The 19,097-nt window shown below is 39.4% G+C and overlaps 1 protein-coding gene across 2 annotated transcripts in view; it reads right to left on the reverse strand.

The window, feature by feature from the left end:
* Nucleotides 1-19,097, reverse strand: part of LOC122795596 (regulator of G protein signaling 7 binding protein) — a 722,711-nt gene that overhangs the window by 12,254 nt on the left and 691,360 nt on the right. For both annotated transcript variants that reach the window (XM_044063857.1, XM_044063859.1), the window contains exon 5: nucleotides 4,358-4,428. In XM_044063857.1, coding sequence (XP_043919792.1) covers nucleotides 4,358-4,428 — 71 coding nt within the window. The remainder of the gene's footprint in view (nucleotides 1-4,357; nucleotides 4,429-19,097) is intronic.

A 19,097-nucleotide genomic window follows, 5' to 3' on the forward strand; every position in this document is an offset into this window, starting at 1 on the left:
ATCCTAAACCACTGTACAACATCCTAATCTGGTGCACTACATCCTAAGCAGCTGCACTACATCCTAAACTACTGCACTACATCCTAAGCCACTGCACTACATCCTAAACCCCTGCACTACATCCTAAGCCACTGCACTACATCCTAGGCCACTGCACTACATCCTAAGCAGCTTCACTACATTTTAAACTGCTGCACTACATCCTAAACCCCTGCACTACAACCTAAGCCACAGCACTACATCCTAGGCCACTGCATTACATCCTAGGCCACTGCACTACATCCTAAGCAGCTGCATTACATCCTAAACTGCTGCACTACATCCTAAGTCACTGCACTACATCTTAAGCTGCTGCACTACATCCTAAGCTGCTACACTACATCCAAAGCCACTGCACTACATCCTAAGCCACTGCACTACATCCTAGGCCACTGCACTACATCCAAAGCAGCTGCACTACATCCTAAGCTGCTGTACTACATCCTAAGCTGCTACACTACATTCTAAGCCTCTGCACTTCATTCTAAACTGCTGCACTACATCCTAAGCCACTGCACTACATCCTAAGCACCTCATAAATTTGTTCTCCACCCTTCTTGTTCAGTCTGTGCTACAACTTTTATGTCTCATTTCCAGATTCCCAACCTTTTCCTTTTATTTCTTTTTTTTTTCTTGATGTTTTTGGGTAGATAAATGTTATGCCTTTCACATGATATTCCACTGATTCCCACAGTGAGGGTCAAGAATACAGTTATTTAAAGGTATAGTATTCATGGACTATTTAACACTTTGGAATGCTCTACATTACTGAATACTTTCTAGAAAAACTGATGCATGTCTGTTGTAGTTTGATTTCAGGAAGCTGATTGTACACTTTTTTGTATTTCTTTTTATTGCATGGTTGAAATGTTCAATAAAAGTTATTGATTAAGAGCATGTTTGTAACATACAGATGGGGAGGAAGATGCCATTTCTTTATGTGACAGTGAAGAAAAGTATATTATTTGTGAAGTATAGGTTCTGGATTAATTAGATCAACTGATAATTCAAATGAAAACCATATGCTATGGGAGGATTTTATTATTATTTTTAAAGAAGGTTCCATCCACAACCCCTTTTTTCCCAGTTTTACCCATGGGGCCAGGGTGTTAATTCTCTACATGATTGTCGTTGTTGGTAATATTTATACCACCTGGTGGCTAGACCTGATTTTGTCCCACACTACACACTTGCATACACACTCAGACCTATGACCAGTTTAGAGTGTCCACTCCACCTACTACATGTCTTTGACAGATGAAGTGCATCAAAGATGTGGGATACGCTTCAGTAATACTGAGATGATACTCATTACTTGGGAGGAGCTGGCCATCTCAGGTGAATCATGAGCTATGTCAAGGAAACGTTCCTTTCAGTCAGGATGAAGAAATGTTGTACAAAGGAAAGTAAAAGAAGTCTGAACCATTAAACCCACTTCCATATGGTAAGTAGTACATTATGTAACCTAATTACACAGAAGTAGATTGTTGGGTCTTCTAAGGAGTTCTTATTTTGCTATGACAGATACTATTTTCAAAACAGGAAAGTATTATAGGTGAGAACTGCAAAGCTGGTCCTGACTAGAAAAATATGAGTAAATATTTTTGTGATGAAACTGTAAGGGGATTACGCCCCATCATCATTCCATCCATAAACAATACATTACTGTCACACACACACTCACACACACTCAGTAAAATGGAAATTTAAAGGTGGTCAGAAATACTGATGAGCACATTTTCTGACTGAACCAGATTTTTGCAAAGAGAAGCATGGAAGTACTTAAAGTTGGTTTCTGATACACAATGAATCAGGGGTAATTATTTTTAATTGTTAATAAAAGAAAGATAATTTATAAATGTCTAGTTTGCTTAAGTAGTCTTGCAGGGTTCGCATCACAAGTAAGGGAGATAGAGATGAAAGGCGACAGAGTACAGTGAACAATTGTATAAGATAAAAGTGCTTGAAAATTCACATTTATTCTAAGTACACATTGTTACTGACAGTTAAATTCTAAGGATGATGATGAAGACTCATTAAAAACAATGATTCTTTAATTCACTTTATTGATTAAATATTGAACAGGTACAGACTCTTCCAAAATTATTCATGCATTTCGCTCTTTGATCAAATTGAACTAAAGTTACTTCACTTTAGGTAAAGTAAATTTTATGTAATTTTTTAAACAAGAAACCACATTTTTTGCTGAATGCTCAGTTTCATATCTAAAGCAATCTCTACACCACTGGAATATAAAAAAGTGCATATTACAAATGTTCTATCAATAATAATGGCAAAAATGATAAGTATCATGAGTCAGCCTGTTTCTGAAGATGTACTGTAGTTTTCTTAATATTCATTCTCAAGATCAATGGACTGTGACCTTCTTGATGTAAAGGACTTGACTGAGTAGGCTCAAGATGAGCCAAGTTCAAATACTGCGACCACTGGAAGGATAAGAGGGAAGGAGGGATGAATGTATCTAGCCAGAACCATATTGTTCACCTACAGAGTTGTCACAGTCCTACCACAGGATTACCATCTGCTGTAAATTTCAGAAGTGCACATACCATCTTGATTGGGGTTGGGGGGAAGGATACTCTTCAGCTTGACATCTGGACTGCGCAGAAGTATTCATCCAGTCTGGTCTAATGTACTAGGCACTACGCTGTGTTTTCTGGTCATGGGTGGAATGTTAAAACATGTCCTAACCATGCTGGATGACAGCTGCACTCCCTAGCTATTACCTTCTTCTCAAAATGTACTATGAGATGTTTAGAGTCAGAAGAGCTAGAGAAATGATTGGGATGGGGCTTGATGTTCATGTGGGGCGAAATGGGGAAACTAAAACAATTAATAATAAAAAACGAAAGAAAAAGAAAGCTTGATGAGTCCTGTTCACAACAACTGTTGTACTGCAAACTTCAAGCAACATAGTTTAAATACGTCTGGCAGTCCTTGGTGTTGTTCCAGACTTACAGCAGCCATTTCAGTTATAGTATTCCTGGCAACATTCATATTCCATCCAGATGTGCTTCTTCTGAAGAGGCATACCTTTACTCTTCTAGTGCTGTTACTGACTTCTACTGCTTCACTTCTTGTGTCTGTTCAACCTCATATAGTCCCAAAATGGTGCATGTTATATTTGGTCACTGTTTGCATATGCATTATGAAGATATGCTCCTTTATATGTATGGTCCTGAATAAAAAGGACAAATACTATAGGAAACATCCTCTGGATATGAGTCCTTACACTGGTTGCAGCTATGGAAAAGTCCAAGTGCATTAAAATTACTTATTTTGTGTGCTGAACTCACCCTTAAAATAATTTCTTCTTCCTGTACAGACAATAGACTCACCCTGATGAAGATCCTCTGTCATTAAAGGATGACAGTGTTTGCATATTTGTTTGAACTCTGTGATTTGGTACATGAAATAATTGTCAGAGGTGCCTGTACTTGGCTGCATAGCCTTGAATCTCTTTGCCATAGATGGGAGTTGCAAATCACTGGTAAACACAGTCTGTTCCTGGATTGCATGCTGTTTTTGTTAGTAATTTGAAATTGACTGAGAGACTGCACATTGCACAATTTTTAAGTATCATTTTTTGCATCTTTTGCATCTCCCAAAAAGCTTTGAACATTCCACTCTAAGAGCACAAAACGTAAGATGACACATGGACATTTGTCTGAAATTAGTGCTTCATGTGGAAGGAAAGCACCCCAATGCCCTGCTACTTAATATAATTACCTTGGAGGTCACCATTGCTGATAGAAATGGCAGCAACTTTTTTTTGTATAAAACTGATTTTCCTTTCTTCACTGAATTTAGAGAAATACATCATCATCATTATTCTGAAAACAGAGCTTGAATATTTGATATGAGCACTTGAATGTTGGCAGAAGAAATGACTTCCTTATTTTTCTCCTGCACCAAAGGATACTATAAATCTCACACTGCCTTCTCCATGGAACAGTATAATCCAGCAGAGCCCTTTACTTCTTCCTCACTGAACAAAAATACATCCTGGTAAGGATGTTTCATTATCAGTCTAATCATTTGCTCACATATTTGTTGCAGCATCAAAACTTAAACTGCCTTCTGTAATCAAGGCCTTAAATTCTGGATTCTCTTTCCCTTGACTTCATGTACAGAATTTTATTTCCCCATACTTCTGAGTGCCATTTCTTTAAGCAATATTTGTGATGCTGAAGGTTGACTTGCATAACTTTTTGCACTCTCATAAGTGATTAATTGACTGCAAAACAACTATATAAGAGAAATTCCAATCATAAACATCATATATGACAAATAGTACCTTGGTTCTTTAGTGGTAAAGGCATAGTCTCCCTGAGTTTGCTTAGAAGATTTTTCATGTCTCGCATGTCTCTGCAAAGATAAAAAAATAAATGAATGAACAGTTCCACAGAAATTAAAAACTCTCTACATGCAGTGTATGAACAATACAGCAACATGGAAAGCATGAAATATGTATTAGTTTTAGCTAATTCATGATGTTACTTATGTATTTCAGTGATAGATAAACCTGCAATGCCAACAAGTTAACATTCTGATTGCAAGATATTTATGATACTTTTCAGCTTGACCCTCTTTCGTTAATTTCATTAATTTAAAGGTAAATAACATCTCTCCACTTGTTGACGAACTGCAAATTCTCAAAGTGCTATTATGAAACTTTAGACTGAAAATAATCATCTGTACATATAGAATAGTGTCACCTATGAGTCACGTAGGAGGCGATAGCCATCTCAGTCCAGATGAGTCTAATATTCACAGTCATACTTTGACTTTACAGCAAGAGAAAGAGAACTATCAATCTTTTCCTCTCTGAAGCAACCTTTTTTTTTCATTTTAACTTATGATTCTAGGCTACTGACAACAAATGCAAAGAAGAGTTGGACGAAAGATTCACTAATACCTTAGCATCTCCAGGAGGATGACTTTTTGATAGTGGGAAATCATATTTAGATATCTATTTAGATATCCATTGTTTATCTTTTCCCATGAGGGACACATAAAGCAAGCCCTCCATTTGAAGTCAGATGAATCCACACTTCCATAATACTTAGTTACGACCCTTTCATTATGTCACATCATCTGTAGTTTCCTTCTTCCTAGTACAAAAAATAATTTGGTGGATAATCACTTCTTAGGATCTTTTCCACAATACTCAATATAATACCTGAGAGTTCAATATAACAAAAGAATTTGAAATAGGCCTACCTAATTGGCCATTTAAAGGAGTTATCTGGTCATCTACCTCTTCAGGTGTATCTACAGATGCCTGAGATTGAATTCAAGTGTCAGTGCTGCAACCACACGATGTCATGGACCAGAACGACATTCACTGTTTTCCTGTAAGACATCAGTGATGTGATTTCTAAATGTGCACCAACAGCAATTCATTTGTTTTGGAAGATTTGTCTCTTACACATGTTGTGAGACCATGAAGTTGGAATATGTAAGTTCAGAAGATATGTAAGCCCCTTCCATGGAGATAAAGGGGACTTGGTCCCCTGCAGCAACAAAGCTTAGTTTTACGTTTCAGTCATTTGGTATTTTGTGCATTTGTGTGTAGAGTTTTGATTCCACAGATTGTGTAAGTTGAGAATTCACTGGAGAAACATCTCTTCCACACAGACAAGCAACTTGGGATACATAACCAAAATCTGAGCCTGGCATCATCATATTACACAAACTTAGTCACTGCTGTCCATTGTTACATTTCAAAGCTTATTCTTCAGAACTGATCACAATTATGAAACAATTTCTGTTAGAAATATTTGTTATGCAGGTACTTCTTTAGTTAAAGTGGGAACAGTATTATGTCAGTGCCTTAACGACAGCATACACACTGCCTTTTCTCAATACTTTAGAAGAATGCACCCTAAAACTAAGTTGATGGAGTTTCACATACTGAGTTTGCTGATGGTCATATGTTGCCATGAAAAGTTTATTAAAAGTGGAAAGTGGAGTTCTTAGTCTCTGCACAATCCAGAGAGATGTACTGCCATCCCAAAAGAGCCTGTTTAACAGTATTGTACAATGAAAAAAGATATGCCAACATTTCATATTTTCTTTAAAAGCTTAAACAAATTTAACTAATGTGTGCCATGTTACTCACAAATCTGGTCAGGACTGTATTGTTCCATGAATTTAATATATACCTTAAAGAGTCATGAAGGGTGACTTAGAGAGGAATGCCATTGTTTGGCAATTATTTGCTGTTTAATCTGCATTAGAGAGCTACTTTTGATGTGCTTTTACATTAAGAAATTTCAGGATCCTCCACTGGCAGGAGATGATTATCTGGTCTGTCTGAGTTGGGCAGCACTCCAGGAAGCTCAGTGTGGTTGTTTATTCACTAGAGTGTAGAAGAGTTAGTTTTCAAGCTTTTCTTCTCCTCTATAAATTAGGTGAGTTTACTTAGACAGTAAAATTTCCCTATAAAGTTAGGATTAAAGTCTGAAACAGGTTATACAGTATGGCATTACATGGTATTAAGCTTACTGCAGCTAGTTTGTGCATGAAATAACACTAACATATCCTAGTATGATATAACACCTTCCCATTAACTCCAGACACTACCCATGGAGACCCCTGTTAAAACCCAGTCCTTAATCCTAAACAGCCAAACCCAAGCCTTAATCCTATCTCAGGACTGGACAACATGGATATGTGATTTCCTAATGTCTCTGTGGCCAGCTTGGTAGAATAGGGCATCTTAAGGCAATGCAACAATTGTTTCATATTCTCAGACATCCAGTTAATCATTGAAAAAAATAGCACAGTATTTAAGAGATATAAATGCACAATTTCCTTGGAAGCAAAAATCTTGCATACACATGAGGTCGTTAAGAATACCCACACTACATCACTTGCACATGCCACATACCACACTCATGCATTGCCTTATGCTGAGGCACTTAAAAGCACATTCCCACATCTCAAAGATCTATAAAGCTGCCTAATGATAGAACTGCTGTTCAGCAATCACTAAAATACACACCAAAAGAAACACCAAACATCTCATACAAACCTACACCCAATGGTCCCTCAAGAGCAAACTCCATAAGGCAAGCACATACTTTACCTAATATTCTTATCATTGGGGATTCCATTGTGTAACACAGAAATGACCCACTCACCAGGTTAGACAAGGAGAAGACAACAGTCGGTTGCCTATCTAGAGCCAGGATCAACAATACCATGCAAGCACTCAAGTCAGTGCACCCCAGGTAACAACAGGATTCTATCATAGTCCATGTGGGTGTAAATGACCTGAGACATATCTAACTGGGCTATATGAAAGGATAAATAATACATTTCTCAGAATATGTGTCAGAGACAGGTACGAGCTTTGCAATGAGCAGCATTTTACCTTCATCAAGGATGATGCCACAGTGTGAAAATAAAATGTTTGATTTAAATAATTTATTTAGTTTCTGGTGTCACTCCAGAGGGATCCATATCAGTCAGCATGGCAGGACATGGTCAACAGACCATGTTGCTTTGCCAAGGATGGGCTGCACCTATCCCTCACTTTAGGATTTTGGATATTGGCTAAATCTTTACCCACCCCCTTAGAGCCTTTTTTAGGCAATGCCAAAAAGAAAAAAACTACCAACATAGTGAAAAAAAAATCTCCAAACCACCTTAAGGTATTGTTGATCAATGCTAGGAGCCGAAACAAAAAAGTCCACATCCTATAAACTCTCCTCACTCTGGATAATGTAGAGATCTGTGCTGTGACCAAGACTTGATTAAAAGCCATAGAAAGTACTCTAGTAGTGCAGGGCTACATAGCTTCCACACATTTAGACCAACAAGACAGACTATGCCCAAAGATGGAGGTGTCTCAATCTGCATTAACAGCAAACATAACTGCAGGGTGGTTAAATAGAATGGAATTCATCCATAAGAAAGTCACCATAGATAAAGTCCCTCACCATATCATGGCTAGCACAGGTCACCGTCTATACCCGTAGAGTCTCATGACTCTTACCTAAACCTACTACAAGCACTCATCATCCAACCAAACACCCTATTTGTGGAGGACTTTAACTACCCCTCTAAGGACTGAGAAACTTACACTGATTCAAACTCAAGAGTTCATTCCTGCCACTATTAAAACAATACCTTGATGACTAAATGGGAAATTGTAAATTCAAACCCAGTCTAGGCCCCCATGTCCTTTACCAACAGAAACCATCAATAGGAAAAGTACTATCCTAACACTCCCCTTAAAAATTCTTAGCTACCTCCTTACTAGTATGCCTACCCCTGTATAGATGCCCATGATACTCCTTGTAAGGGCCCTAGTGATCGTTATCCTAGTAACAACCTATGAACTATAAACCTATGAGATGTAATTATCTGCTCCTGGAGTTTAACTACATAAAGCACAGAATGTGTAAACGTCCTGCACATGCTGAACCAGATTACCTTTGTAAGAAGAAATTGACAGGGACAAAGAGGGTAGTTATCTATTAATGGCTGAGAGAACCAGGAAACACTAGCCTTTCAAACTACATACATGGGACAAGAACCAACAAATGGCTGTAAATACCAGAAAAGGTAATGAGTGCTGTCCAAAATTTTAGGAGACTTAGATGATTGAGATATTTAGTAGACTATGTAAAAACTAGTCAAATTCTAAGGGAATTATATGACCCCTCACAGTATTTCCCTAATGTTTTTCAGGTTTAAATCAGTTTGTTACTAGATCCATCACAAATGTCTGCAGAAGAAAAAGTAGATTGAACTGTATTTGTTAGCATAAAAATCCTACTCTCTGAAGGAGTTTCAGAAGGATGTTTTACCTGACTACTAAATTTGGAGTCTTTATTTGTCATTGAAGTCCCTGAATTGTGTCATACATCCCCAGGGAGGAAGGGCATGTCTATTGTGGGTGGGTGAAAATGTTCCAAGCATTCTTCCACTAAGCTTTGGTGGTGGTAACTTGGGAGAAGAAGCAAGACGCTACTCCTTATTGTATGCCCAGCATGATGATGTTGTTGTCAGCAGACTGCGTCAGGGAGTTAGATCTAATAAAAAAGCTAAGCTACAAATTGCAAGAAAGATGATTCAGGTGCCACTACACTCCTACAATCCTACTCCAATACTCTGCTGGTGGTCCCTGACAGGAGATAGTACAGTGTAACTCTGACCTTCTACTCCCCTTCCCACCCTATCAGTGGTCCCAGAATCAGAGTGGAGTACCAGGAATGAGCTGAAGGAAAAGACGTGGCATCAGGCAACTGAAAGGCAGAGATGCAACTTGGACAAAAAAATACCCAGTAAGCAAAACCTCTCAAATCCCATTTGCTGGATGGTACTTTGGCTGTTAACATATTTTTTACGAGTATAGAAAGACATTAATTGATTTCTGCATTCTTCATAAATGACAAAGACTTTTGTAATGTTTTACCAGCATATAAATAAAGAGTAAGGCAAATATTTTAATGATATCTGTAAGAAGAAAAGTTCTTCAATCTGATTATGCGCATTTTCAATAATACACTAACTAGTGTGGGCAAACTATAACTGTCCCCTTATTGTGATGCAGAGGAGGGAAGGCTTAGCTATTGCCTGTTCTGTTTATGATGTTGCATTCAAGTCTCTACGTTTTTTTTTTGTTTTGTTTTTGTGGTCCTAAGGACGGGACTAATTGCCCCCTTCCTACACCAAGTTGACACAGTCATTCATTAATCCATTGTGGTGAGACTTTTTATCGACCATTCATTGTATGGTAAAGGTGATAGTCAGGTGTTAGGGAGTAGGCCAGACCATCCTATCCCCAGCCCTGTAGCAGCAGGAGGTGCATGCTTACCTTTAATTACCGACAACCTCCCCATCCCCACCAAGCAGCAAACCTCTAGTAGTGTAGGCACACTAGGCTCTTCAGAGTGCACCTATACATTTACATTGTTGCAGATGTTGCCACTGGAGAAGGCCATGGTATATCCCCCCCACCCCCCACCAGATGAGCAAGCTGATATCTTCTGTTTACTTGCCATCCTCCTCCACATAGTTCCTTATCGCGCTAGCTAAGTAGGGGTCATTTGTGGTGTAGTCAGGGTTTTATCTGTCTGTGCCAGATGGCTGAGCAAGTTCCTAAGTTTAATATAAAACAACATTTTCTGTACTCCAGCTATTGTTTCCTGCTTAAGTCAAAGGTTTAAACATGCAGAACATAAATAAATTCAACATAATTCACAATGAATGATGATTTTTCTCAGTTTCTGTGCAATCCTTCCTTGTAAGGATTATCAAGAAATAGACTTAATAATTAAGCTCAGCAATTTGGGGTACTCTTAAATTTTAAACTGCCAACCCCATCGCTTTAGATAGAAATGCAGATATTAAAGAGTTTAGCAGATGGAGGGGACAGAGCGACTTGCAAGATATTGTAAAATTAACTGGATATCAAAGGAAGTCACTGACCACATTACTGGCTTAAAGAGTAAAGAAGAGGAGCGAGGGTATTGGACTCTACCCAAATATCAGCAGACGGAAGGGGTATAAGGATGAACTCCTCATTTAGGAGATGTAATTCTGCATGTAGAACAACAGGAAACAGTTGCAGGACAGTAAGCAGGATGTAATTACAGTAATCATATTAAGGCAGTTGGAAGTTGGAGGCAGGTCACTGAATGGGTTTTGTTTCACGTATGCAGATTAATGACACAGCAGCAATCATTCTGACTGAATCTTAACCATCAGCAAGGCCCTGTCCTAGGAGAGGCTGGCAGATTGGAAGACTGTGACGCGACAAGATGCAACATGCGGAGATTATATAGGGGGTTAGCAACTGCTTGGTGTAAATTAGAATACAGGAGCACCACTGTGGTCATGCAGTAGTGAGTATAAGGTTGGGGGATGTAGAATGTGGGCAAGGATAAGAGAGGCAGTAACAGAAGCAAAACAGCTGTAGGAGCTACTCTTATGAGAAAAGGCAAAGTATCTAGGTGATACAAGCTGTGTCATAGAAAAGGATTTTAAATCCCAGGATGGCAGATCTATGTTCACATCTACTTTACAGCAGCCATTTAGGCATGCAGAAGAAGGATAGCTTAAGTCCCTTTAGTTGGCACCCAAAGGTCAACCAGGTCCATTTCTAAGAGAGGGTGGAGTTCTTAAAAGGTGTCCAGGGATGGGGTTGGGGTGAAATGGGTAGTAGAAGGAATGCTGGTGGTGCCTTGGAATTGGGTGGGAGAAGCAGGACATCCAGTTAGTGGAAGCAGGATGCTGTTAAGACTCAGTAAGGATGAGGTGAGGCTGAAAATCCTACAGGAGATAAATCTCAAAATGAGGGACGTGTAGACCTTAGCAAAGAATGGATATATAGTGAGGGTAGCCTGTGTTAGGGGGAAGAGGAAAATAGTGTTGTATATGAAGAGGAACCTTAGATGGTTAATTACAGAAGTATAGTGGGGAGAGGTGCATGACGGGTCTTAGTGGGGAGTATACAGGATGGCAAGGCAGTGGTCATGGCATCTTTCTAACTCAGACAAGATAAATGTATTTGAAAATTCCTTTCAGGAAGTAGTCTTATTAAGGAGAAGTGATAGAATCATAGCAGAGAGGGACTAATGCCAGAGATGGAGAAATCAGAATGTCTGTTTTTGTGTGTGTGTGTGTGTGTGTGTGTGTGTGTGTGTGTGTGTGTGTGTGTGTGTGTGTGTGTGTGTGTGTGTGTGTGTGTGTGTGTGTGTGTGTGTGTGTGTGTGTGTGTGTGTGTGTGTGTGTGTGTGTGTGTGTGTGTTTGTGTGTATGTATTAGAAAAGTAGGCAGAGTGGAGGAAACATTCTTTCAGTATTAGTAGAACCAACATGTATGCGGGTTGGACTTCTGCTGGACTGCAATACAGCAACTGAGGTGGAAAAGGTGGTAATACCAGAACTTAGTATTTCATATCATGCAATGGACAGAATGAAATGGTGGCTAATGGAGACTGAAGGAAGACGCTAGACATGGAATCCATTTAAATGGTGAAAATGAGGGAAATGGCGAGAATGGCTGAAGACAGCGTGAAGGATGACTATTACTGTATATGTCAGGGTTTTCAACTATAAAGAAATTTAAGGAAGACAAGTTAAGGATAGATTTGAAGGTAAGGTAAACAGTAGTATATAGGAGATAAGGGGAATTAGAAGTTAAGATTTGCAATTATGGAACCGCTGAATAGACTTAATGAGTAATGGAACAAACACATGGTGACATATCTAGACAGAAGAGGGGCAAAAAGGCATATAGTGACAAATATATTAGTATGAAGGCTGAAGAAGCAAAAAGAAGGAAGCCCATAGGTTCACAGGTGGGTACTAGGCTATCTGCCCAAAGGCATTTCTAAGCCTAGCCAGAATGTGTTGGCTTTCGCCACTCCCTTAGATTAGTTCCCTGTGCCTCTGTCCAGCAGAGTCATTGAAGTGATCCCCGGGGTAAACTTTCTGTTTCCCATCCACTCGTCAAGTGGTAGTAAAGCTAGTAAAGCTAGTAAATGGGAGCAGATGTTGGGAACATTTGCCTAGTTTTATGAAAATATGCAGAAAAAGAGAATGGGGTCAGATGCATGCTGCTGAAGGGTACATGAAGGAATGGCTTTTATCAAGGAGAAGATCGCTTAACTGCATAGGTGGACTCAACGGTGTTTAAGAGAGTGGAAGGCCAGATAGATTCCTCGCTGACTTTCACACAAAACTGAGGATGGCGGCAGTGGAATTACTGAAGGAATTATGTACTGAGCCTTATGGGGGATAGGACATTTACTAGGCACAATGAAGGAAGCTATATTAATAGTGCTATCAAACAAGAGAGACCCCAGCGGGTTCAACCTACGTCTGACCCATATACTTCTGTCAGCAGATGCAAGGATTTTCACTAGGGTATTAGCAGACAGATTACAGAGAGTAACTGAAGGTACTGGAGTTACACCAGTGTTTGCTAAGGATAGATCATCTACAGACCATGATCAGGTGATTGCCAAATGGGTTGGGAAATATGGAGAGGGTTCAGTTTGTGTGCCATTATCCCAATATCCAAAAAACATTCTGAAACACGATTTCCTTTCCATGGTCATGGGAAAAGGACTTTGGATCAAGAGCCTATGTTAAAAGGGTAAAGGATTTTTATAATTCCACATACAGGATGCTTATAATTATTGGTGGACTGTCAGCAAGGGTGGAATTGGGTGCAAGACAAGGATACCTGGTGTTACCACTGCTATTTGTTTACTGCTAAGAGTATGCTAGTCTATAGCATTAGGCATACCTTAGGGGATCTGGGTCTCAAGACATTCTCCTAGCAGATGACTGTATGTTGTTGATTACTGATGTGGAAAGGTTGTTGGAAAGGGTGCTAAAGACTTTCAAAGAATTGAGGGAGCAGTGAAGACTAAGATGCACTCAAGTAAAGAAGAGAAATGTGCTCTATCAGAGACAGGTGGGGCACTGCAATATTGAAAGAATTAAGATACTTTACAAACACAGAAATTCAGATGAAAACTGAGAAAAAGTGAGCACCACAATAGATGGCATGCTGGACAAGTGAATATAGAAGGTGGGGTATCCAACAAGAAAGGAAGAAATTATTTGAGGGTTGATGGCCACACTGGTGTGTTGCCAACTCAAGTAGACAGATAAGGATAATACTAACACACTATGATAAATACTTCTGAAGGGAAAGTGGGGCAAGAATAAGCAAGGAGAGAATGACTGGTGTGGTAGTTTCCAGATTTGCAGGGATACATAATGGTAGCAAACAAGGATCAGATGATGTGAGGAATGAAAATCAAATCTGAGTAACACAGGAATCAAAGAGGACTAGGGAAGCGGTGGCCATAGCCATGTGGAAGGACTGAGAAAAAGGCTTAAGGAGCTGCCATGACAAGACAAGGGTTGTTCTGAGATGACTGGCCAAGAGCCAGCGGAAGAACACTGATGTGAGGTGTGCTGCAGGTGGCAAGAGAAGGGGTTCACTTCCTGGTTGATAAGGTAGGAGAGTAGGAAGTGAGATACGATGAAATAATTTCAGGAAGTGGTAGTGAAGTCTGGGTTACTGGAAGAGCACTAGCCTGGAGTACAAAGACTTGAAGGGGGTTACAGGGAGTAAGACAGGCAAGACAGAATAAAGGAGGAATGGTGGAAGAGAATAACCCTAAAAAGAAAAAAAAGAAAGAAAATGTGGCTTGAAAGCAGAAAAGGTAGGAACATACTGCTGTGGAATGATTTATTAGAACACAAGGGATAAACAGGATAAAGAAACTCAAAAATAGTTGGGTAGGAGAAACCAAATTATGGAAGGTGGAGGTACTGTGGCCTTGTGGTAGGCTGAGGAACATAAGGCATGTACAGAATGTTTACATAAAATTTCTGCATCACTGGTAAAAAATGCCAGTTGGGATTACGTAGGAAAGATGGCCAAAATGAGGTAAGTGCAGCAGGAGGTGTAACAATTCACGAGAAGACAATTCGCATATATGCTTTATTGGCAAGAAAGTAGTCCCTCTTTAGGGCAAGTTGATCAGTGTGTGGAAGATGGTATAGAGCCCAACAGTTATAGGGCAGAAGATGTGTATGCTAATTTGGAATTGAAGCCAAGGTGAGGGAGTGGTCCTCACCAGATGGGATACAGCTGATGTATACATTAGTTTATGTCAAGCTAGAGATATCAAAAACCTGGCAGTGGGTAGAATCAAAGGGAAAGGTAAAAGAAAGATGCATATCCTAGGTAAGTAAGTTGATAAGATTTACTGTTAAGAATCAGTGGCAGAAACATCTGGCCAAACAGTGGATTTTGGCAGGAAACACGAATTAAAGGAGAAGAGGGACATTATGAATAGGAAGGTAGAGAGGTAAAGTAGATTGTGGCACAGAAAGGCTAAAAGGTAGTAGCAATTAAGAGTAGCAGACATTGTGGCGGTACCCTTACTTCCCTGAAGGGGCGGTATAGCATTGGCGGAAATACTGGTAAGGACAAGAAGAGTACAGACTTCTTTACCCTTAGCAATTGTCTTTGCTGTCTTTAAAGGAGAACTGCACCCACAGACTCAAAAAACATGTTTCATCATGGTTTGGTGTTTCCTACATTTTAACACCATTCTGAGACTATTTACAGGTTTTTAAATATTTTTATAAGTAATTTCTGTGTCTGACCAGATGGGGCTTAGCATCCTGAAGTAATTCTGATAGGGATCTCACAATGCAGTGCTTGTCTGTAAAAAATTACATCATGCTGACCTCTTTCTTTATTAAGCTCCTGTCACTGCATTGATTTTCATGCATAAACTGCTATCTTTTAGTCAGTTAGTTTTAAGTAACATTTCACTCCGTTCAGACAACTTAAAACACAAACAGTGCAAATGCCACAGAACAGACTTTCAAAGTGCTTTTTACTGCTGCTTATTTTTAAAATAGCTAAGCTGTAGTCTTTTGTGAAGCCTGAATTGTACTACTTTAACTCAGCTCCCACCCCTTCACACTTAACTTCCCTAGCTGTCAAAATGCTAAGGATAATTTGAGCTGTTACCTGCTGTGATTGACAGCTCACAGCAAGAGACTTGACTTATGTACTGTTTCCTTGTTCTAGCCTTTACTTTCTGTATGGGTAGGAGAAGGACCATGGAACTGTGGCATACAGAATGTGTGGATTTTTAGGACGTTCATAGTAATGTAAGTTTGGAGAGGGAATTGGCCAGAAAACTACCTGTATTCAGTGGTCTTGATGACATCAGTGAATTGGAGACTGCAGCAAGCTTTTCCAAGGTGGGATAAAAGTTTTTTGAAAGTGAAACCACCACAGTACAGTAAGATACTGTTCTAGTAGAGAGAAACAGTTGAGTTAAAATATTTTAAATGCTGTACTGTTGTTTATTCATAGCAGGGACAGTAAATGAGAAAAAGGACAGAGAAGTTGAACATTTAATAATAGAATCATGTTGTCCTTTAAGATAATCTTCAAGCCATCAGCCCACAGTGTACATTTTCTGCTATCAACCTGTACAGCAGGGTCATGGGTCAGCTACTGTGCCTTGCCAGCCAGTTTGTGTCAGATAGTTTCGGCTGACTAACAGGTTGTCTGTTGTCTGTCAACTAGTAGGTTGTCTGCCGAACATCAGAAATTCACTAACTACTGCTAGCTATCACTAACAAAATGGGATTCTCAGCCAGCTCAGCCAGAATAGAGTGATAAAGCCATAACTACAACCTGGGTTTTAATAGTAGCTGGGGCACATCCTGGAACTGGCAATGGTAGCAGAGGAGTGAAGAGACTGTCCCTACTCACCTCTCTCATAAGAGAGTAGTGGGGAGTTTTCCCTAAGGTACACAGAGTGCAGCAACCGACAAGGTGGAAAATAAACAAATGTGTACAATGTGCTCATCCTCAGGGTGATGTCAATTTTGCATTCACATCACTCATGGAGTTCAATGACAGTTACATGCTATACAACTGCCCACCCTCCTATGAAAACACTCATTGAGACACTGCGACTGCACAATGGTGCAGCGGTAGCATTGTCGCCTCACAGCAAGAGGTTCTCCAGGTCAATTCTCAGCTGGGGTGCCTTCTGTGTGGAGTCTGCATGTCCTCCTTGCATTCGTGTGGGTTTCCTCCCACATTACAAAGACATGCATCTGGAGCATTTCTCCCTGGGCCTCCGTTGAAAATTGGCTTTGTTCCAAGTTGGACTTTCCCGGTTAACAAATGTTAAATAAATAAATAAATGTGTATAGAGTTAGGCATGTACAAGGAGAATCCCCTGATGGCAAACTTAAATACCTTTGATGTTTGATTCCAGTGCTGGAAGGGCAGAAAATGGATCAACTAGCCAAGGATGAATTGACTTCCACATCCCTCTTTCCCATGAAGGACAGGACAGCACTGGCTATTCATTCATATTGCTCCCTGACTGTCTCTTCCAATGGTCAGTTTGCTAATCAGAACCAGGCTGTTTGGGTTGTAGTCACTGCATAACCCCCTTTTCCAATGGAAGCAGCCTAATGTTTATCATTAAACTGGTGACACATTGGCCAAAACTGTTTGATTCATTCCATCATTTCATAGTTAGTATAAAATGTGCTTGATTCAAAAGTAATTAAGGCAAAAATAAATATCATTGAACTCAGTGTGTTCCTTAAGCATCACATATCACAAGATTCATTTGGCTATCAAAAATTGATTTTGGCTATTTCAAGCTACACTAATCACTGTAAGCTACAGTTATGTTAATGTACCATAAATGATGCATGTCAGGTTTTTAACAATATTGATTTAAGTTTGATGAGGTAATTTTTTTCACTTAATGAATAGACAAATATTTAGTTCAAATATTTAGTTCTCTTGTGAACTATTGCACAATACTTGTAGAGCAGGCTACTAGACTTATGGGGGGAGGAGGGGTTATTAATGTATATATGTTCTGTTAACTAGGCAATACTCAAAATACAGTAGATATAAAATGTCTACACACCCCTGTTAAAATGCCAGGTTTTTGTGATATATAAAAATTATAACGCAATAAATCATTTCAAAACTTTTCCCACCATTAATGAGACCTATGACCTGTACAATTCAATTGAAAAACAAATCCATTAGGGGAAAATATAAAAAATAAAAAAACATACAATACGCTGGTTGTATAAGTGTGCATACCCTTAAACTAATACTTTGTTGAAGCACCTTTAGATTTAATTACAGCATTCAGTCTTCTAGGGCACAACCTGCCATCAATTAAAGAGACTCTGATTAACACCAAATAAAATTCAGCTGTCCTTGTAGGATTTTCCTGACATTTACTTAATTGCATGTTACAGCAAAGACCATGGTTCACAGAGAGCTTACAAAGCATTAAACGGATCTCATTGTTGAAAGTTATCAGTCAGGTAAAGGGTACAAAAAATTTCCACAGCATTGGATATACCATGGAACACAGTGAAGACAGTCATCAAAAAGTGGTGGAAATATGGGACAACAATGATGTTGCAAAGAACTGGGCATCCCTCCAAAACTGATGAAAAGACAAGATGAAAACTGGTCAGGGAGGCTGCCAAGAGACCTACAGCAACACTGAAGGAGCTACACAAACTTCTGGCAAGTAGTGGTTGTGAACTACATGTGACAATGATCTCCCAAATTCTCCATATGTCTGGACTATGGGGTAGGGTTGCAAGATGGAAGCCTTTTCTTACACTGAAAAACATCCATGCCTGGTTAAAATTTGCAAAGCAATACAACAAGTCTCCCAAAACCATGTGGAAAAATGTGTTATGGTCTGATGAGACCAAGGTTAAACTTTTTGGCCACAATTCCAAAAGGTACATTTGGCGCAAAAACAAAACTTCACATCTGCACGGCGAAGCATGGTGGTGGCAGTATCATGCTTTGGGGTTGCTTTTCTTCAGCTGGAACTGGGGCTTTAGTCAAGGTGGAGGGAATTATGAACAGTTCCAAAAAAAGCTGAAGATGAAGAGAAATGTCACCTTTCAACACGACAATGATGCTAAGCATACATCCAAATCAACAAAAGAATGGCTTCACCAGAAGAAAATTAAAGTTTTGGAATGGCCCAGGCAGAGCCCAGACCTAAATCCAATAGAAAATCTGTGGTGTGACCTGAAGAGGGCTGTGCACAAGAGATGCCCTCACAATCTGACAGATTTGGAACACTTTGGCAAGGAAGAGTGGGCAAATATTGCCAAGTCAAGATGTGCCATGCTGATAGACTCCTACCCAAGAAGACTGAATGCTGTAATTAAATCAAAAGGTGCTTCAACAAAGTATTAGTTTAAGGGTGTGCACAAAACAAAGTATAAGTGTAAGGGTGTGCACACTTATGGAACCAGCATATTGCACATTTTTATTTTTTATATTTTTCCCCTAACATATGTGTTTGTTTTTCAATTGAATTTTACAGGTTATAGGTCACATTAAAGGTGGGAAATGATTTATTGTGGTCTCATTTTTATATCACAAAAAACTGGCATTTTAACAGGGCTGTGTAAACTTTTTATATCCACTGTACATCTATGCACATATGG

The sequence above is a fragment of the Protopterus annectens genome, chromosome 2.part2 (genome assembly GCF_019279795.1).
Source record: "Protopterus annectens isolate FY-2018-M chromosome 2.part2, PAN1.0, whole genome shotgun sequence".
Classification (NCBI taxonomy): domain Eukaryota; kingdom Metazoa; phylum Chordata; order Ceratodontiformes; family Protopteridae; genus Protopterus; species Protopterus annectens.